Source organism: Trichomycterus rosablanca, chromosome 4 (genome assembly GCF_030014385.1).
Source record: "Trichomycterus rosablanca isolate fTriRos1 chromosome 4, fTriRos1.hap1, whole genome shotgun sequence".
Lineage (NCBI taxonomy): Eukaryota > Metazoa > Chordata > Actinopteri > Siluriformes > Trichomycteridae > Trichomycterus > Trichomycterus rosablanca.
The window spans coordinates 45,731,903-45,753,930 of record NC_085991.1 but is presented as its reverse complement, the minus strand read 5'-3'; the positions used below and the strand labels follow the sequence as shown (position 1 = coordinate 45,753,930).

Genomic DNA, 22,028 nt, shown 5'->3' with positions numbered 1-22,028 from the left:
CTTTTCAGACCTTTCAAAGTGTTGGTGACACATATGTCACTGTGGTCAGTGATAGCTCAGTGGTTAAGGTACTGGACTAGTAAACAGAAGGTTGCCGGTTCAAGCCCCGCCACCACAAAGTTGCCACTGTTGGGTCCCTGAGCAAGGCCCTTAACCCTCAATTGCTCATTGTGTAAGTCGCTTTGGAAAAAAGCGTCTGGTAAATGTAAATGGTCTCTTATGGGTTAAAATGTCTTGCATTTACTCCTGTGTATGTGCAGGGCATTAAATTGTGGTTATCAGTATGAGTCACAGGAGAAAATGGGACTGGAAAAACAGGATGTGGTAAAAAGGTATAGACTAAGTGTAACTGTAAAACATTCAATATTAAGGAACTTATATAGCATCTGGCTTTTTCTGCACAGATCAGTTTAAAGAACACATGTTGATTTTTCACTTAAAATTCACATAAAAGATTCTTTAATTATCCTTTAACCAATTATAAAAAATAGGGGGTACAGAGTAAATGCAATGTACAGTGCAGTAGATGTTCATCTGTCTGGTTGTTGTTGCTTATACAATAATTAATGACTGTACAGATAGTTGTACCTAATACCTAATTACCTAATACCTCACCTAATACCTAAGTGAGTGTATTTTAATTTCCTGTATATAATAATAAAATCAATTATTGGATCTTGCACAATATTTGCACAAAACATTCTAGATTACTTACATTGTTTCTCAGGGGTCCAGGATGTGTGCTGCTTACACCAACAGTCCCCAACCTTTTTTGCACCATGGACCGGTTTCATATAAGATATAATTTCACGGACCAGCAGGGGCGGGAAGATTCTAAATAGAGTAACTATAGAATGAAAAATCAGTGTGACTCCTGAGCCTTTTTCGTTGCAACGAGACACTGCTCCCACCTAGTGGTGATTGGAGACAGTAACACCCGAAGAGTATTGGAAATTTAATTGCTCTTGTAGCGATCTCTAATTATTTGTTCTTTCTGTGCAGCGTGGTAATAAATGACCCACGGTCTGCAGGCCGGTGGTTGGGGACCACTGCCTTACACCACATTTTATTCATGCAGTGGCCTTTGATACAAATGCTGCATGCACAATGTAGAGTTTTATTTAAGGTTGGGTCGTAGAGGTGTTTATTCAGTTCTGTGTTTATTTCCATGACTAAATCTGTTAAATTTTGTACTATAGAACTACTTTTCAACGGACCGACATTTTGTCCACGATTTTTACAACGACCCAGACAAAACAAGCAATGCATCAAAACGAAACACAAAACGAAATATACTTCATTAATAGAAATGGTGGCAATCTGGTCCACTGTGGTTTACAAAATGTGACGTAAAGCCTCCACAAGGGGGCGTTCGCGTACCAGTTCATTTTGTGTTCCTGTTAAAATTAAACTTTTTTAGCACACGCAATTTTGTCTTCCGCTACTGAGAGATACCAGATTGCATCCGAGGAGAGCACGTCGCTGTACACGCCTCTTCCGACACGTGCACAGCCCTCCTCTTCTCGCCCTTGCATTCTGCACAGGCGTCTCTTCTGCCAATCAGGGTCCTTACACACCGTATGAAGACCCACCCACCCTGCAGATACAATGGCCAATTATGCCAAGTTCACACTACACAACTTTCCAAATCGTCAGGTCGCTGTACAGTTCACACTACACGACTGGATCTCTAGTAATCGGGAGTCTTTCAAGTCTGTGTGTATTTCACACTACACGACTTATCGGCGATAGGGGGTTTCACACTACACGAGCCATCACCAACTGGAATCTCAGGCGAGCTTCTTTGGTCTCCCAAACTACGTTTGGTCATGAAAACAAACGCGAGAAGTGACGTTTAATGATATTCTGATAGAAACTATATTATGCCCCTGTCCCACCTTTTTACAACTCCTCCCCTGCGTTTTCCCTCACACCGTATCGTTCCCATTGGCTGTTCGACATAGCACTCATTGCCAGTCGGGCAACTCAGATTCAGATATCTGACATGCTAAAAATCTCGAGTGCTCGGCGAGCCGCTCGGATCGAGTTGTTGAGTACTTTACACATAGCGATCGAGAGCCGAGTTTCGATCGCTGAGCGAACACCGAGTTGCTCCCGAGCCGGCAAATCTAGCGCCAACAAGTCGCCGAGCGAAAATCAGGGCAAAAATCGTGTAGTGTGAACTAGGCATTAGTATCTGCTGCAGGCACTACCAATTATGCCCGCTAGATGGCGCCCAGCGGCAACATCGAGTTTCGAACAGAGGAGTTCAGAAACTCTGTGCTGGTGTGCTAGCGGAATATCCCGCTGAGCCACCTGGGCACCCCTCTGCAACCCTGAGTTTAAAAAACTCTGCTCTAGAGTGTCAGTGAGATTTCACTTTGCTTTTTGATTCCCTTTGTTTTGCTTTGACCTCTATGAAACTCAGTTAGTTGCCTCATGATGCTCTAAATTGTTTTCCACACACATAGTTCTACCCACACTCGTTGCTTCTAGGTGTAAAAGAGTCAATTCTATGAAATAAATGATAATCCCATTGAACACTATAGATTTGGGATAGATGGCAATGGTACATGTGCTTTGTTGACTGAATGGGTCTTAATTCCTAAGACGCACTCAAAACACAACCTTTATGGAAAACACCTTCCTAAAAAAGCAGGAAAACTCCATGTCAATGTCTATGCTTTTAGAATGGGACGTCCGACAAGCACATGAGGAATAACATAATGACCACCTCCTTGTTTCTACACTCACTGTCCATTTTATCAGCTCCACTTACTATATAGAAGCACTTTGTAGTTCTACAATTACTGACTGTAGTCCATCTGTTTCTCTGCATGCTTTGTTGGCCTCCTTTCATGCTGTTCTTCAATGGTCAGGACTCTCACAGCACCACTACAGAGCAGGTATTATTTAGGTGATGGATCATTCTCAGCACTGCAGTGACACTGACATGGTGGTGGTGTGTTAGTGTGTGTTGTGCTGGTATGAGTGGATCAGACACAGCAGCGCTGATGGAGTTTTTAAACACCTCACTGTCACTGCTGGACAACAATAGATGAGCGATCGTCTCTGACTTTACATCTACAAGGTGGACCAACTAGGTAGGAGTGTCTAATAGAGTGGACAGTGAGTGGACACGGTGTATAAAAACGTCAGCACAACACACACTAACACACCACCACCATGTCAGTGTCACTGCAGTGCTGAGAATGATCCACCACCCAAATAATACCTGCTCTGTGGTGGTCCTGTGGGGGTCCTGACCATTGAAGAACAGCGTGAAAGCAGGCTAACAAAGTATGCAGAGAAACAGATGGACTACATTCAGTAATTGTAGAACTACAATTGCTTCTATATGGTAAGTGGAGCTGATAAAATGGACAGTGAGTGTAGAAACAAGGAGGTGGTTTTAATGTTATGGCTGATCTGTGTATTCGCTGTATGGTTTGTATAGATTTGTGTCACTTAATAAAAGTAATAACATGATAAACATACAGTAAAGACAAAGAAAAGGAATAAACAAGCATGATATTTGAACTGGAATAGCCCATGCTTCCTTATAGTCATTAGTATAAATAACTTAGGTGTTTTCCACTTGACCTAAGTAAGAGAAAGTGAAACTGAATCAAGGATTGAACAAAGCCAATCTCTTTAAACAGTGAGCAGACAGTGATGTGAAGCACAGAGTAAACACACTCCGCATATTATTAAGAAAGCCACCAATCTCTGTAAGTGCTTCATTTATTCTGCTTTTGATTTTTGATTTATTAATGTTTTAACATTTTGTAGTGAAGAGACCTTGTTTTAACTACCCAGATGTTTAGATTAATTAAAAAGTTTGCTCACTCTTATTAAGGAAATGTTGGTGACGCTGTTGGGATTTTATGCTTTCTGTAATTTCATTTATGTGACTAAATCTGTGTGTTTTTTTTACTTTTATTTTCCAAGAAAACTAATCATTGGTTAAAAAATAAACACATCTTATTAGATTATTCATTTGGTTTGCAAACATTTTTAAATGTAATTTGCTTTTTCTGCATGGACTTTTATTTCCTTGTTAGTGATTTTTATTGCTTACATCTGATGTCTTTTTAGTGTCTTTTAAGGCATTACAGAAAAAACTAGGAACTATTTAAAATGCTGATTTTGTTTTATTTTGCAATAAAATTAACCAATAAAACCAAAAAAAATTACACTTTCAAAATGACACATTTCACATTCAGTTTTAATTTAACCTAGTTTGCCGTGAATCGTACTGTGCAGTAAATGCTATAAGTTATTCAATAGTCACAGTAAAACTAATCTTATACCTTTAGGATCTTGTATTATTAAATGAAAATTTTAAATGTAGATCATGCTTTTTCTGCATGGTCTTCTATTTCCTTGTTAGTCATTTTTATTGCTTACATCTGATGTCTTTTTAGTGTCCATATAACTAGGGCTAGTTTGACTGCACCCACCCAGTTGAGGAAACATTAGGTTTATTCCAAGATTGAAAACAAACCCTTTACCGTCACCTTATGTTTAGAACCGATTTGCTCACATGATTAAATGTTATCCAAATATTTGTACACGCACACCTCTACACCCATGGTGATTACAAAGCTGGCTTGACTGGCTTGTTTAGCTGCTGCTTAAAATACAAATTTTTCACTGACCAACTTTATTGCATTATATATTATAAATATCAACAATTTGATGAGAATTTGATGCCTACAAATCATTCAATAAAGTTGGGACAGAGGCATGTTTACCACTGTTGCATCCCCTTTTTTTATTACTGGCGCTTTTAGACGGTCCTGGGTTCGATCCCCAGGTGAAGTTTGCATGTTCTCCCCGTGTCTGTGTGGGTTTCTTCCGGGTGCTCCGGTTTCCTCCCACAGTCCAAAGACATGCAAGTGAGGTGAATTGGAGACACCAAATAGTTTATGACTGTGTTTGATATTAAAACTTGTGAACTAATGAACCTTGTGTAATGAGTAACTACGTGTCCTGTCATGAATGTAACCAAACGTGTAAATCATGAGGTTTAAACCCTAATAAACAAACAAACAAACACTGACACTTTTATTATGTACAGCAGACTTCAGCTGCTCAACAGTCTGTGGTCACTGTTGTCTAATTCTCTTTTTTATGATGCACCGTACATTGTGATTAGAAGACAGATCTAGGCTGCAGGCAGGCCGGTCAAGCACACACACTCTGTGTCTATCAAGCCACGTTGTTGTAGGCCTCTTTTTATCTTGCTGAAATAACCATAACCACGACTTCCCAGGAATGTTGCCTTGATGGCAGTATGTGTGTCTCTAAAATTTCTGTATACACCTCTTCATAAATGGTACCTTCACACATATAAAGGTCACTCAAGGGCACTAATGCACCCATATGCCATGACAGATGTTTTTTTTAACCTTTCACTAATAACAGTCTAGATGGACTTTTTAGTTTTTGCCATGGAGAACATGACGTCTAATTTTCTTGAAAACAAGCTCAAGCTCAAAGAACTGGGTAATATCCTTGCTTAGAACTGACATATGTCTTTCTTTTTATGCAATAGAGTTTCAAGTTGTGTTTCATGCAGCGGTGGACTGTGTTAAGCGACAATGGTTTTTCTAAAGTTCTCCCAAGCCCACGTATTGAAATATTTATCACAGCTTCTCATGCAATACCATCTGAGGCCTCAAAAAGTCATGCAAATTTAACCTTACATGGACTGAGATTTGTCTGAAAACTCTGAATCTTTTCATAATATTACTTCCAGTAGATTATTACTTCCAGCGAAATAAATAATTCCTAATCTTGCATTGGGAAATGTGCCTTTTATCTCATGCCCTTTGGCATAAAGTGGCTTTTAGAAGATCTCCAACAAGCTTATGGTTATAATTCCACATATTTCCAGCCATGTAGTGTACATTTCCTTAATTTGATTGACCAGTTTGTTTTTATTTATACATTTGTTTAGTAGAGAGTAAAAGACCCGATCAGGCAGTAGTGGTGGCGTACAGCTTTGTGTTTAATCCTTGTTTCTAGTCACAATTAGTTCTGGGGAAATGAGCAATGCCCTTCTGTAGACTGGCACCCTGTCCAGGGCCAGAATTGCTCTAGCTCTTAATATTTTGGCTGTATGTAGTCTTTGTAGCATAATGGGCATTTTCCCAGTGGGCATGGGTAAGTTCTTTGGTTAATCAGGTAATATGTGTCTCCCCAGCAGAAATCTAGGAGTAAATGGGAAATTCCTCTGGACTGAGAATGGACACACAGCAGGACTATGATTGCCCTATCTGCCAGGAAGTTTTGAAAATGCCAATCCGCACCAGACAGTGCCAGCATTTGTAAGTTTATAAGATGGTTAGGGGAGGTGTTTTAGACTACAGTTTAACCGATTAGCTTATTGTTGAAGGATTATGAAGTCCCCAGGAACCCCAGAGCCAAAAGCTATGCTAAACAGCTAGCCTTTTATCTATGTGCAATTTTACATCTACATAAGATTACATTTGTAAAATTGTAAATGTGATTTAAAAATGTTTAGTTTTTTAAGTAAATCATTAATTATGTAAAAAATATATATTACATTTGTTAGTACTGTACCTTTGATCAGTGGTTTATTAGCAGTATTAGCCACTAACCTACTTCTTGTTTGCTAGTGTAACCTGCATAATATTGTAATTATTGCCACATAATTAAAAATAGCTGTTATTTTTCAAATAAAAATCATTCACAAACAAATATTTACTTTCACAAATGTATCCCACTATCCATACAGGCAAGGCTATTTAGCAGATAGCCTACTGCACCAGTAGCACCATGAGTTGAGCTTATTTTACCATTAATGTTAAAACTTTGTGAAATAATCTCTTCTAATAATTTATTAATGTTAATAGAGATTTGAACTTAAACAGCATGCTTATTTGCTGTTGTGTAAAAGTTGCATCCAGTTGCATACTACTTACTATAAGAAGATATGACATTAGCATTTGTATTTCAACAGTTTCCCAGACTTTTTTAGTACAGCTGACACAGCCAAAATGAGCTATAGTGGTTAATCTAAGTAAGGCATTACAGAAAAAAACTAGGGACTATTTAAAATGCTGAATTTTTTTTTATTTTGCAATAAAATAACCAATAAAATGTACAAAAAAAATGACACTTTCAAAATGACACATTTCACATTCAGTTTTAATACAACCTAGTTTGCCCTGAATCGTAATGTGCAGTAAATGCTATAAGTAATTCAATAGTCACAGTAAAACTAATGTTATACCTTTAGGATCTTGTATTATCAAATGAAAATGTTAAATGTCGATCTGCCAATAGGTCATGTGAGTTTTAGGGTTTTACTTCACAAAATATTACATTTTATTTTCATTTCTTTATTTGTTTCTCATCACCAGGTTCTGTAAAGACTGTTTTCAGACTGCAGTAAGGAGCCAGGGGCTACAGTGCCCGATGTGTCGGGGCCCTGTGTCCGAGAGAGAGCCCAAAGCCCTGGACATCCAACAGACCATGAGGGAAACGAAGGCCAAATGTAGAGCCTGTGGAAATGAGGTCTGTATTTCACAATTTTTTCACTTATATATTTAGTTTTACTCACAGGTAGCACACTTAAAAGCTATTTTAAACTGTTTAAAGTACCCCTAAATTCAAGAATATAATTTTAAGTAGTTAAGTAGTTAACTTGGACAACTTACTCTGATTATACAGATAAATTTTGCTAAAACAGGGACTCAGGAGTGACATCATTATCTAAGACAGTAAAATACCATATAAACTGGTCAGAATACAATCATGCACAATCTGAAACTATAGCAAGCTATGCTGATTAGCTGCTACCAAACTGCTAACAATGCCTACAAACATCTATTGAAAATATTTCTTTAAATACAGTGTATCACAAAAGTGAGTACACCCTTCACATTTCTGCAGATATTTAAGTATATCTTTTCATGGGACAACACTGACAAAATGACACTTTGATACAATGAAAAGTAGTCTGTGTGCAGCTTATATAACAGTGTAAATTGATTCTTCCCTCAAAATAACTCAATATACAGCCATTAATGTCTAAACCACCGGCAACAAAAGTGAGTACACCCCTTAGTGAAAGTTCCTGAAGTGTCAATATTTTGTGTGGCCACCATTATTTCCCAGAACTGCCTTAACTCTCCTGGGCATGGAGTTAACCAGAGCTTCACAGGTTGCCACTGGAATGCTTTTCCACTCCTCCATGACGACATCACGGAGCTGGCGGATATTCGAGACTTTGCGCTCCTCCACCTTCCGCTTGAGGATGCCCCAAAGATGTTCTATTGGGTTTAGGTCTGGAGACATGCTTGGCCAGTCCATCACCTTTACCCTCAGCCTCTTCAATAAAGCAGTGGTCGTCTTAGAGGTGTGTTTGGAGTCATTATCATGCTGGAACACTGCCCTGCGACCCAGTTTCCGGAGGGAGGGGATCATGCTCTGCTTCAGTATTTCACAGTACATATTGGAGTTCATGTGTCCCTCAATGAAATGTAACTCCCCAACACCTGCTGCACTCATGCAGCCCCAGACCATGGCATTCCCACCACCATGCTTGACTGCAGGCATGACACACTTATCTTTGTACTCCTCACCTGATTGCCACCACACATGCTTGAGACCATCTGAACCAAACAAATTAATCTTGGTCTCATCAGACCATAGGACATGGTTCCAGTAATCCATGTCCTTTGTTGACATGTCTTCAGCAAACTGTTTGCGGGCTTTCTTGTGTAGAGACTTCAGAAGAGGCTTCCTTCTGGGGTGACAGCCATGCAGACCAATTTGATGTAGTGTGCGGCGTATGGTCTGAGCACTGACAGGCTGACCCCCCACCTTTTCAATCTCTGCAGCAATGCTGACAGCACTCCTGCGCCTATCTTTTAAAGACAGCAGTTGGATGTGACGCTGAGCACGTGCACTCAGCTTCTTTGGACGACCAACGCGAGGTCTGTTCTGAGTGGACCCTGCTCTTTTAAAACGCTGGATGATCTTGGCCACTGTGCTGCAGCTCAGTTTCAGGGTGTTGGCAATCTTCTTGTAGCCTTGGCCATCTTCATGTAGCGCAACAATTAGTCTTTTAAGATCCTCAGAGAGTTCTTTGCCATGAGGTGCCATGTTGGAGCTTTCAGTGACCAGTATGAGAGAGTGTGAGAGCTGTACTACTAAATTGAACACACCTGCTCCCTATGCACACCTGAGACCTAGTAACACTAACAAATCACATGACATTTTGGAGGAAAAATGACAAGCAGTGCTCAATTTGGACATTTAGGGGTGTAGTCTCTTAGGGGTGTACTCACTTTTGTTGCCGGTGGTTTAGACATTAATGGCTGTATATTGAGTTATTTTGAGGGAAGAATAAATTTACACTGTTATATAAGCTGCACACAGACTACTTTTCATTGTGTCAAAGTGTCATTTTGTCAGTGTTGTCCCATGAAAAGATATACTTAAATATCTGCAGAAATGTGAGGGGTGTACTCACTTTTGTGATACACTGTATGCTTTCATTGTGCCTGAGTATTAAATGGCAAAATAACTGATTTGGTAATTTTGCATACTACTTAGTAAGCAAGTATCAGGTTTTGAATGGCATGTCCTTAAGCTCAAAATAGCAGGGTTTAAATCCACAGTGGTGATATCAGCCAGTCAGGCATCTATATACAGTCATGATTGACTATGTCAAGGGGGGGATGGATTGGTATCTTCTGTCCATGACCCTGACTAGGGTGTGGTGGTAAAACATGAAAATGAAATTAAATGAAAAATAAAATAGATGTCTTGCAGAAATCATAATTTGAGATTTGGGGTGTTTCAAGCCAGAATAAAAATAATGGTAAACTAAAATGGTAACTGTAAACAATCATGTTTAGTAGTACCTGATCAATGATCTGTTACACATTATTAAAAGATGAAAGAAGTTAGCATTGTAAATTAATAATGTGTGGGTCTCTGTAAGTCGTTGCACTATCCACACTGCCAGTAGATGGGGCTGAGTTCTTCATGTAATTGCTGTCATTTCTAGTAAACCCTCACAGGGAAAGTCCTGAAGTTTTTTTTCCTTGCTTCCCTGTTTCATTTCTGACAAAACAATCACAAACAGGCGTGAACCAGTCATTACTGATCCGGTTACGCAGCTGACGCAGGTGTTCATATAAAGAAATGATTCATAGGTGTGTGGTGTTTGTGTGTTGACCTCATAGACTCAAATATTTAATGATTTTTCATTACCAAACAGGAGGAGGGATGAAATAATAAATAGTTGACTTGATTTTAGGTTGTGTTACTGGCAGGTGAAACAGAAAATGAAATAAACAAATCTAGTGCCTGTTAAAGGAAAGCATTCCTGAGTTGCATTCATCAACGTCAGCATAATGAACTGTTGTTTTCTTCTTACTGTAAATGCTTTGACTGCTGTAGATGTTGACGTAAACTCCAAGTTGGACTTAGACCAGGAATTAGCCTGCATAAAGCAGCTCTTGTTCACAACGCCCAACTATTTATTAATACGAGTGATCTTCAAAAAGTTTCTGCACTTTTATATTTTGGTTGGAAGCGGTGAGGCCGGAAGGAGTAGTTGTACTGTAATTGCTTGTGTCTGAAAGACTGAGAGAGAGCCTATAGTTCGGATTTAGCGGCATCTGATTTCCACCTTTTTGGATGCTCAAATAAGCTTTAAGGGAAAGAAGATTTTCATGTGATGATGTGAAAGCATCAAAAAGTTGGTACGACGCTGAGAAAGTGACGTCGGAAGGTGACGTGTAGAAAAGGGTTTTAAAAAGTGCAGAAACTTTTTGAAGAACACTCGTACTATGCACAAAGGGCCACAAGCACAATAAACTCACTTTCTTAACCGTTTATCCAATTAGGGTCGTGGGTGGGGTGGGGGTGCTGGAGCCTATCCCGGCTTTTCAATGGGCGCAAGGCACACAGTAACACCCTGGACGGGGCGCCAGTCCATCGCAGGGCAGACACACATACACACACACACACACACATTCATCTATAGGGCGATTTAGTGTCTCCAATTAACCTGACTGCAAGTTTTTTGGACTGTGGGAGGAAACCGGAGCTCCCGGAGGAAACCCACACAGACACGGGGAGAACATGCAGACTCCGCACAGTAAGGACCCGGACCGCCCCGCCTGGTGATCGAACCCAGAACCTTCTTGCTGTGAGGCAACAGTGCTACCCACTGAGCCACCGTGCCGCCCAGCACAATAAATTAAAATGTATATAAATTAAAATACTGTATGTTTACATTTTCAGCATTTGGCAGACGCTTTTATCCAAAGCGACTTACAGTACTGTGACAGTATATTGTCTAAGCAATTGAGGGTCAAGGGCCTTGCTTAAGGGCCCAACAGTGGCAACACGGCAGTGGTGGGGCTTGAACCAGCAACCTTTTGATTACTAGCCCCCTACCTTAACCACTAGGCTACAAACTACAACTACAAAGACTAGTTGTCTTTTCTTACCAAACCTGAAATAAGAGGAATCATACGAGCCAAAGCTTTTATGTTAGTAGTCTTTGAGTCATTTACTCAATTTTTAAACCTAAGGTGCAGTCACTGACCCAGTAAGGCCCACTGGCTTCTTCTACCATATGCACCAGAGGGTGCTGTATGGACTACTTGTGGTCCCCATCCTAGTGGTTCCTGGCTTAGTGCTTCAGAACTTTTATTTAATGGAATGGACAACGTTTCTGTACGTCCTTCAAGACACGTTGTAGTGTCAGTAGTCAACACACAATTTTATACTGGCTGTTACATGATGTAACCAATCATGAACAGGGCCCTTAAAAAGACTCTTATCAACACAGAGGAGCACTAGGCTGCATGCTGTGCTAGACTATGCCTCCTGCTTAATGAAATGAAAATGTTAATACTTTAAAGTGTCAGTGTAAAAATGTAAAAATTATAAACACTTTTTGCATGGAAAAAAAGATTCTTCTTTATCCTACAGAAATTTCTCAACAGGATGAGGCTCCACTACAAAACCTGCAGGAGCTACATAGAGGAATATGGGCCTGTCAGTAATCCCACACCTGTAGTTCCTGCCCAAGTCCCTATCCAAACACACAGCAGTGAAGTTATTCCTGACATCCAGATTCCTACTGTACCAGAGAGGTAACACTTACAGGCATTATGCATGCAAATGTACCATAATATTGAACCGGATCTTTATTTATGTTTATGAATTCACACAATTTCATGTACACTAAAATTTCCCAAGTATGCCTGATAAATAATGATTACTGTCAGAAGACAAGATTCCTGCAAAATCCAGAACTGTCTACTTATTAGGGACAGTTTAAATCCCAGCTCTGCCATGCCATGCAAACCCTGCACTTTTATAAACAAGCTGGGATATGCAAAGAAATAATTTTGTTGTACTGTACATCCATCTATCCATCCATCTATCCATCCAACCGTCTATCCATCCATCTATCCATCCAACCGTCTATCCATCCATCTATCCATCCAACCGTCTATCCATCCAACCGTCTATCCATCCATCTATCCATCCAACCGTCTATCCATCCATCTATCCATCCATCTATCTATCTATCTATCTATCATCTATCCATCCATCTATCCATCTATCCATCCAACCGTCTATCCATCCATCTATCCATCCAACCGTCTATCCATCCATCTATCCATCCATCTATCTATCTATCTATCTATCATCTATCCATCCATCTATCCATCTATCCATCCAACCGTCTATCCATCCATCTATCCATCCAACCGTCTATCCATCCATCTATCCATCCAACCGTCTATCCATCCATCTATCCATCCATCTATCCATCCAACCATCTATCTATCCATCCATCTATCCATCCATCTATCTATCTATCTATCATCTATCCATCCATCCATCTATCCATCTATCTATCTATCCATCCGTCTATCCATCCATCTATCCATCTATCTATCTATCTATCTATCTATCTATCTATCTATCTATCTATCTATCCATCCATCCATCCATCCATCCATCCATCCATCCATCCATCCATCCATCCATCCATCCATCCATCCATCCTGACCACTGCAGGCTTATGTTAGTTAGCTTGCATGTACAGTGTTTTTTTTATTTATATATAATAAAATGCAAACCAGGCCACTTATTTCTTTACATAATGATAAATACATATAAATAGGACAAAAGGGAATTGGTTTAGTGTGTGGACCATAGTGTTAACCCGTTAACCGCCAAAAATATATACATATATCCACCACTGATCTTTATATCAACTGGATGCTTTATTGACTAAAAAACAACATAACGTATTGAACATGAAAGTAATGTAGAACGATAAGATACAATAAGACACAAACACTGTGAGCAGAACCAGTTCAGCATTCAGTATGTAGATTTTAAGCAGTGTTGGTAGTGAGCAGCTAATAATATGCTCTTCCTTTACTGATGTGCCAAAAAATTAAAACCACCCTCCTAATATGCTGACAAAGCATACTCTTGGCCACCCAACAACATTAGTGGCTTGTCCCACCTTGCATCAGATTGGGACCGGTAACTGACAAGTGTGCCTCCCAATAGCAAAGCTGTTTTGTAAAAATATCTAACATAACAGTAGAATAATAGAATAGAATAGAATAGAATAGAATAGAATGCCTTTATTGTCATTGCACAGTGCACAACGAAAATTTTGAGCATCTCCTTGACGGTACATGTACGTTCACACAGACATACAGTATATACTGTATATACACATGTATTTACAAAACAAACATATACACATCTAGATCCAAAAATATAGTGGTTTTAAGAACTTTACAGAAGAAAAGAAGAAGAAGGTTATTGCACAGTCCCTATAAATTGCACATTATTTCCTAGAATGTAACGTTTGATAGTTTAGTGTTTTTATGGCGGAGGGGTAAAAGCTTTTCAGGAGTCTGGAAGTACGGGCCTTAATACTCCTATAGCGCCTACCAGAGGGCAACAAGGAGAACAGGTTGCAACAAGGATGAAATGAGTCCTTTATGATGTTTGTGGCCCTAGTTAGACTGTCTTCCCTAAATTGCCACCAAATGTCAATAAATAAATGTGTGTTTGTTACCCCGTGATGGTCTGTTGCTCTTCCTGCCTGGCACCTCGTGTTTTCAGCAACACTTTTTAGGCTAAAAGTAAATGCATATTAGAAATGAAAAATGTAACCTGTTATGTCTTTTCTAGTGTATCGAGCTGGATACTGTGGCATGAAGCTTTTCCAACCGAACAAGGACAGAGGTAACTGTTAGTCTACATTAACAACATTGTGGAAAAATATGTTACATGCAATTTCTACAAAGGCAAAAACACTAAATTGTCTGGAACTAGCATAACTATCACTCAGACGTAACAAAATGTCCAGTATTTGTGAAAGGTCTATCAACTTTTTTACTACACCACAAGGAAACACAATACAAGGTCCCCATCATTTATACTCCAGCACTTCCCAGTACTGAACCAGTCCTTGTTAAAGTCTTGCTTTTAGGTGTAGAATTACGCTAAGTAACTGGTATGGTTAGGGCCACAATTGGGTTTACAGTTAGGATTAGGTTACAGTTATGGTTATAGTTAACTATAGTAAACTTTTGCTTAGGTTTACAGGTATACAGGAGATACTGTTAGTTTTAAAGTTATAGTTAATGTTTTAATATAGTTACAGTTATGATTAGAATAATGGTTAGGTTTACAGTTAGAGTTATGATTAGTTTATAGTTAGGTTACAGTTAGAATAATGGTTAGGATTATGGTAAGGTTTATAGTTGGGGTTATTGTCAAGTTACATTATGGTTATTTTAGAGTTAGGGTTATTGTTAGGTTTACAGTTATGGTGGTTTGTATTATGGTTAGGTTTGCAGTTGGGGTTATAGTTAGGGTTATGGTTAGATTTACAGTTATGGTTATGATTAGGATTATGGTTAGGTTTACAGTTGGGATTATAGTTAGGGTTATGGTTAGATTTACAGTTATGGTTATGGTCACATAAAAGTGTTGTAGAATAATAGGATAGATGTTACATATTTTAGTAACTAATTTTAAATGGAAAGTAATTAAATCTGACATGGTTTTGTGTGTTTTGTGTATCCAGTATACAAAGACTGTACACTTGTCCATACTGCACAGTAAGTGGCCTCGGTGACTTGGAACTGGTGGAGCACTGTGTACAGTATCACTCCCAGGAGCGCACGCCAGCTGTAAGATCCACACCACCAATCATCTTTATAATTAACTGAATGCTTTATATACATACATAAATATACCCTTAAATATGTCTTTATTTGAAGGTGTGTCCAATCTGCATGTGTATGCCGTTTGGAGACCCTAACTACTACAGCCGGAACCTTATTGGGCATTTCCTGCGCAGACACCCCTACAGCTACTCAGGATACATGGTAAGAGGATGTGGCTTCTTTACGTTAGTGTCGTCCACTGAACAAAACCAAGCACCTTTTATTAGACAGTCTCTGCCTCCTATAGGCAAAGTTTTAAAAGATGGCAGTAATTAAAATGCTCTAATTAGCATGTCAAATTAGTGCACAGCCAATGGTATAGTTATACATTATGTAACACATAGCCAAAGAAATAGCCAAAATGTTGTGTAAACAAAGTCTGCCTGTGGTAACCAAGCTCTTGTGGCTCAACGCTGACCAGATAACATCTCAGTTAGGTTTAAAAATGAAGACCAGAACATTGCAGTTTAAATATTTTAACTGCCACTCAGATGGCGCAGCGGTAAAAGATGCTAGCGCACCAGAACTGACATTTTAAACTCATGGTTCAAAACTCAGCTCTGCCATCCGGCTGGGCTGGGCAGCTATATGAACAATGATTGGCTTGTTGTTTATACAGGGATGGGAAGCTTATGACCTCTGCTGGCTGATTGATGGCGTCTGCACAGAGTCTAGAAATAATGCAATCAGGGTGTGGCTCTCTGTACACAAGGCTGATCTGGATCAGCCTGGGAGGAAAATTTGGAAAAATGCAAATAAATATATTAAAATAAATAAATTAATTAAATAAATAAATATTTTAATTGAATAAACTGTTAATTACTGTAATAGAATAATATGTGTCTCTGCTAATAACAAATGATATGGTTGGGGTAAATATATTCTTAAAGAATTGGCCGTTACAGTCATATAAATATTTGTAATTTTATTTAATTTTCAATTCATTTTTGCGGCAGGTCTGGCTGCAGTAATGCACCCTAAACATGTTGCCAAATCCATTGCTGGGTGTCATAGAAATATTAACACTATAGTTTATTTTCTTACATTTAAGAAATCTGTGATGGTTTTCAGCACCCTTTGTTATCAACTGTTCAAATAAACACTATATGGACAAAGGTATTGGGACACCCTTCTAATTTCTGAATTCATTTGTTTTAGCCACAACAATTGCTAACAGGTTTCATAAATCAATTCGATAAAGACAGTTATATGCTTGCAACTTATTCTATGCAACAACAGTTTAGTTTAGGGAAGGCCCTTTCCTGTTCCCACATGACTGAGCCCCGTGCACAAAGCAAGCTCTATAAAGACATAAAGAAAAGCCTTACAAACTAAATGGGCACAGATTCACACAGACATACTGTACTTCACAGTTCTGTTAGAGGCCTTCTCAGAAATCTGGCTGTTGTTATAGCTGAAAAGGTCACATAGAGGTTTAAATTTAAATTCATTTGTTTTAGAAATGGGACATCCAACAAGCTCATGGTCAGGTATCCGAATACTTTGGCTATAGAGCCAGAATGCTCATCTCAGAACTAATAGTTTAGGTTTTAATGTTAGTCACAATTTTCCTTTTCTTTAAAGTAACAGAACCCTCGTTTAAGAAAAGTTGCATGAATGTTAAGGGCACGAGGTTACGTAATGAAAGAACAATATACACCGTTCAGCCATAACATTAAAACCACCTCCTTGTTTCTACACTCACTGTCCATTTTATCAGCTCCACTTACCATATAGAAGCACTTTGTAGTTCTACAATTACTGACTGTAGTCCATCTGTTTCTCTACATACTTTTTTAGCATGCTTTCACCCTGTTCTTTAGTGGTCAGGACCCCCACAGGACCACCACAGAGCAGGTATTATTTAGGTGGTGGATCATTCTCAGCACTGAGGTGACAATGACATGGTGGTGGTGTGTTAGTGTGTGTTGTTGTTGGTCCACCTTGTAGATGTAAAGTCAGAGACGATCACTCATCTATTGCTGCTGTTTGAGTTGGTCATCTTCAAGACCTTCATCAGTGGTCACAGGACGCTGCCCACGGGGCGCTGTCGGCTGGATATTTTTGGTTGGTGGACTATTCTCAGTCCAGCGGTGACAGTGAGGTGTTTAAAAACTTCATCAGTGTTGCTGTGTCTGAGCCACTCATTCCAGCACAACACACACTAACACACCACCACCATGTCAGTGTCACTGCAGTGCTGAGAATGATCCACCACCCTAATAATACCTACTCTGTAGTGATCCTGTGGGGTTCCCGATCATTAAAGAACAGCATGAAAGGGGGTAACAAAGCATGCAGAGAAACAGACGGACTACAGTCAGTAATTGTAGAACTACAAAGTGCTTCTATATGGTAAGTGGAGCTGATAAAATGGACAGTGAGTGTAGAAACAGGGAGGTGGTTTTAATGTTATGGCTGATCAGTGTATATCTTAATAAACTATAAATAATTTTTGTTATAGGATGAAGATGATGAAGATGTCCAGATTTGCATGGCAGTGCAAATGTCAGTCGAGCGGTTCTAAAAACCTGGTTGTTTGCTCTCCTTAACCTGATACACCAAAGAAATTGCACTTTAAACATCGTCTGGCAGCACATCTGACGACAAGACAATCAGTTTTACCACAAAATGTCAGATGGCCCAAACACACATGAATAAAAACCACTATTTTATATATGAACACATATTTTGAACCCACATATTTTGAACAGATCCCAGGTGGAGCGGTTTAAGTCTTTTCTGTGTGGAATTTGCATCTTCTCCCCTGTCTATGTAGGTTTCTTCTGGGTGCTCCGCTTTCCTTCCACAGTCCAAAGACATGTATTCAGGTTTTGAAAACCTGATTGTTTGCTCTCCGTAACCTGATACACCAAAGAAATTGCACTTTAAACATCGTCTGGCAGCACAGCTGACGATGGGACAATCAGTTTTACCACAAAATGTCAGATGGCCCAAACACACATGAATAAAAACCACTATTTTGTATATGAACACATATTTGTGAGTAAGTAATAAAAAAGACTATGTTCTGATTAGGTTTTAAAATGAAAGTTGTACATTACATACATTATATACATGTTTTCTGACGATATGCTTTCTTAATATTTAACAAAATAAAACCCTGCTTACTCTTACAAATAAAGTATTTTAATAATTAATTGCACTGTTAATTAATTGCACTTTTACTGTACACAGGGTTTTAGATGTAACATTATGATAAACATTTTATATAGATTTATTTTCATGTATTTTATAGGTTTGTGTATTGCTGTATATGATGTAATATAATGTTAAGTAATCAGAAGGTTGCCAGATCAAGCCCTATCGCCCCCAAGTTGCCACTGCTGGGCCTCTGAGCAAGGCTCTTAATGTTCAATTGCTGTTTTTTGAATAAAGGTGTCAACTACTTGCTACTCGCTGGCTGTTTTTTATTATTGCAGATTTGCTTGATTTTGCAGCAGCTTTTTAAAAATGTGAGACACTGGTTATTTCTTTTTGAGGTGAAGCACTGGAGCACAGAGCTGCTTTCTGGTTGATGGAAAAGGACAGTGGAAGCTCAGTGGTTAAGGTACTGGACTAGGGCTGCTCAGGTGGCACAGAAACACACATTGGAACCAGAGCTGGGATCTCGAATACATCATATCGAGTCTCAGCTCTGCCTTGTCGACTGAGGCTGAGCAGCCACATGAACAACGATTGGCCTGTTGTTCAGATATGGGCGGGACTAAGCCGGATGGGGTCTCTCTCCCATGACTAATGCAATTACGACCTCTGCTGGCTGATTGATGGCGCCTGCACAGAGATGAGAAAAGAGTGCTCTTAGGGTGTGTCCCTCCGTACACAACGCTGAGCTGCACTGCACTCGTCAAAGTGTAGGTTGTAAGATGCATACGGCATGCTGCCCACGTGTCGGGGGGGCGTGGGTTAGCTTCATTCTCCTCAATCAGAGCAGAGATCGGCATTGGGGGAGAGGAAGCATGATGCAATGGGGCAATTGGACACGCTAAAAGGAAGAAAAGGGGAGAAAATGCATAAAAATATATACAGTATATATATATATATATATATATATATATATACAGTATATATATACTGTATATATACAGTATATATAAAGGTACTGGACTAGTAATCTTTGCTGGTTCAAACCCCACTACTGCCAAGTTGCAACTGTTAGGGCCCGGTAAAGCAAAGCCTTTAACCCTCAAATGCTTGCACTGTATTCAGTCTAAATTGTAATGGATAAAATCATCTGCTAAATGTCATAAATCTAATGTAAATGTTTTTGTCTAAATAAACACAAATTCTCAGAGACTCACTCCAAAATCTTGTGACCAGACTTCCCAAAATCATGGAACTATTTTAAAAAAGGGGGCCAATTGTAGCCTCGTGGTTAAGGTACTGGACTAAAAATCTAAATATTGTTGGTTCAAGCCCCACCACTGCCAGGTTGTCACTGTTGGGCTCTTGAGCAAGGTCCTTTAACCTTAATTGCTTAGACAATATACTGTCACAGTACTGTAAGTCGCTTTGGATAAAAGCATCTGCTAAATGATGAAAATGTAAATATAAAACAAAGAGTCCTAAACTGTAACAAAACTGCGAAAGGCAAGTGCAATTCAGATGTACACATTAGTGTTCATTATTTAAAAAAATTATCTTCTGATGTGTCAGGTTACCCTTATTTGAGATAAATTATTTCTTCTAAGATCTAAGATGTTTCTTTCTCTGAAATAAAGTTTAATTTAAACACTTTAATAAAATCAGATAATTCAACTTAAGGCAGCACAGAGGCTTGGTGGGTAGCACTGTCGCCTCCCAGCAAGAAGGTCCTGGGTTTGATTCCCGGGTGGAGCAGTCTGGGTCCTTTCTGTGTGGAATTTGCATCTTCTCACCTTGTCCATGTAGGTTTCTTCTGGGTGCTCTGGTTTTCTCCCACAGTCCAAAGACATGCAATCAGGTTAACTGGAGATACTAAAATTGCTCACGATGGTGTTTGATATTAAACTTGAACTGATGAATCATGTTTAACATGTAACTACCTGCCCTGTCATGAATGGAAGCAAAATATAAAACCTCACCTTAAAATTATAATCCTGTTCAATCCTAGTTTGTCTGTCAAAAATGGCTGTCTATTAATGAGTCAGATATGTGACGCACATATATACTATATACATACTGTAGTATCCAGCAGTACAGAACACTGTCCAGATTTCCCAGGGAAGTAAAAGGCAGCCGAGTAAACAATGCACTTTTCATCAAATGTCCAAGTCAAGTCAAATTTATTTGTATAGTGCTTTTTTACACTAGACATTGTCTCAAAGACCACATCCAAGACCAACAGACCAAAAACCCCTGTTGAGCAGCCAAGGTCGACAGTAAATTTACAGAAAGAAACTTTGAAAGGAACCAGACTCAGCAGGGACCCTCATTCTCCTTGAGTGGTCTGGAGGATCATTTGAATGAACTGGATTTATGCAAACCATATATACACAAAATATTTTAAACAAAATTTTAACAAATTTAATAATAAATTTAAACAATTTTAGTTCATTATTCAGTCTAGTCTAAGGTAAAGTCATTAATGAGCTCTGGACATTTTCAGTGCAGACACGGCAGGTCTCCGTCACATCTAGAAGGAGCAGCATTGTTAGCACGACAGTCTCAATTTGCAAGCTTCAACCACAGGTGGGTCAACAGGCTTCCACCAGAACAGCTTTGGGGTAAAAACTGGTAAAACTGTCCAGTTCTATCATTTAAAAAAGCACATTTAAATTGTTGTGATATGTAAAAGTTATAAAAAAATATAATGTCTGTAATTGATTTTATTTCACAGTAATTAATGCCTAAGATTTCAACCCCTGATATGCCATACTAAAATCGTACATGCTGATAAGCTGTACGGTAAATGCTGAATCTGTTCATCATCATGGCAGTGACTGTGCTAATCTGTTATCTTTATAACAGCTATAATCTAGAACTAGAACCAGGTATAATTCCATAGAAACATTTAACAGGCAGTTGAAAGATTCATTGTAAGGGTTCGATCCTCAGCGCTACCTGGTCATGTCCCGCAGAGCTGCAGCATGTGCAATTCTCTTTTATATTCTAAATTCACTCAGCTGTGAAGTCAGGAGTCTGGTAAGTTGTATTTTATTTAAAATGTTCATGAAATTCATTTTCATATCCAGTTTTTCTTCCTCTCAATATTACACCTGTGATAGTAAGTGGCATTACTTTGCATTGGGTAAGTTTTGATACGCGAAAGAGAGAAAACATTAAAATGCATTATATAAACAATATAGTGGATTCAGAAGGTATTTAAACCCTTTGACAGTGTTGCACACTTATAATTAAGTGAAAACAGTCATTGTTCTTTTTAAAAAAACAAAAACTGGCATCTTTTATACAAAAGTATTTAGACCCTTTTTTTAAACGCTTGGTAGAAGCACCTTCGGCACCAATTATTGCTGCAACTCTTCTCTGTAAGCTTGGGCCATAAACTTGCATTTTCAGATCTCTCCTTAGATGTTCATTGGTGTTTAAATGCTCTTTTTGTCACCCCAGTCTTAGTTTGGTTGCACGCTGGAGAGGGATTTTATCAAGGTGTTATTGTATTTTGCTGCATCCATCAGTCCCAGGCATGTGGTTTTCCAAATTATGTCCAGTCAATTCAAATTGCAACAGCTGGACACCAAGGGTCTACTTTTTTTGGATAAATGATTTGAGTGTTTGACGTGTGGACGTGGT

At 39.0% G+C, this 22,028-nt stretch overlaps 1 protein-coding gene across 1 annotated transcript; it reads left to right on the top strand.

Moving 5' to 3' along the window:
* The first annotated feature begins 6,252 nt into the window (after positions 1-6,252).
* Positions 6,253-17,802, top strand: LOC134311961 (E3 ubiquitin-protein ligase RNF138-like). The gene is made up of 6 exons (XM_062993613.1): positions 6,253-6,335; positions 7,395-7,548; positions 11,992-12,155; positions 15,134-15,239; positions 15,330-15,437; positions 17,740-17,802. Exons 1-6 carry the CDS (start codon positions 6,253-6,255, stop codon positions 17,800-17,802), a joined length of 678 nt encoding a protein of 225 aa, XP_062849683.1.
* The last annotated feature ends 4,226 nt before the right edge of the window (positions 17,803-22,028 follow it).

Excerpts from the sequence above, each read along its gene's own strand:
- LOC134311961 (XM_062993613.1), top strand. The coding sequence starts at position 6,253 with ATGGACACACAGCAGGACTATGATTGCCCTATCTGCCAGGAAGTTTTG. Across the intron at positions 6,336-7,394 it reads ACCAGACAGTGCCAGCATTT|GTTCTGTAAAGACTGTTTTC; the intron begins GTAAGTTTATAA and ends TCTCATCACCAG. Across the intron at positions 15,438-17,739 it reads ACAGCTACTCAGGATACATG|GATGAAGATGATGAAGATGT; the intron begins GTAAGAGGATGT and ends TTTTTGTTATAG.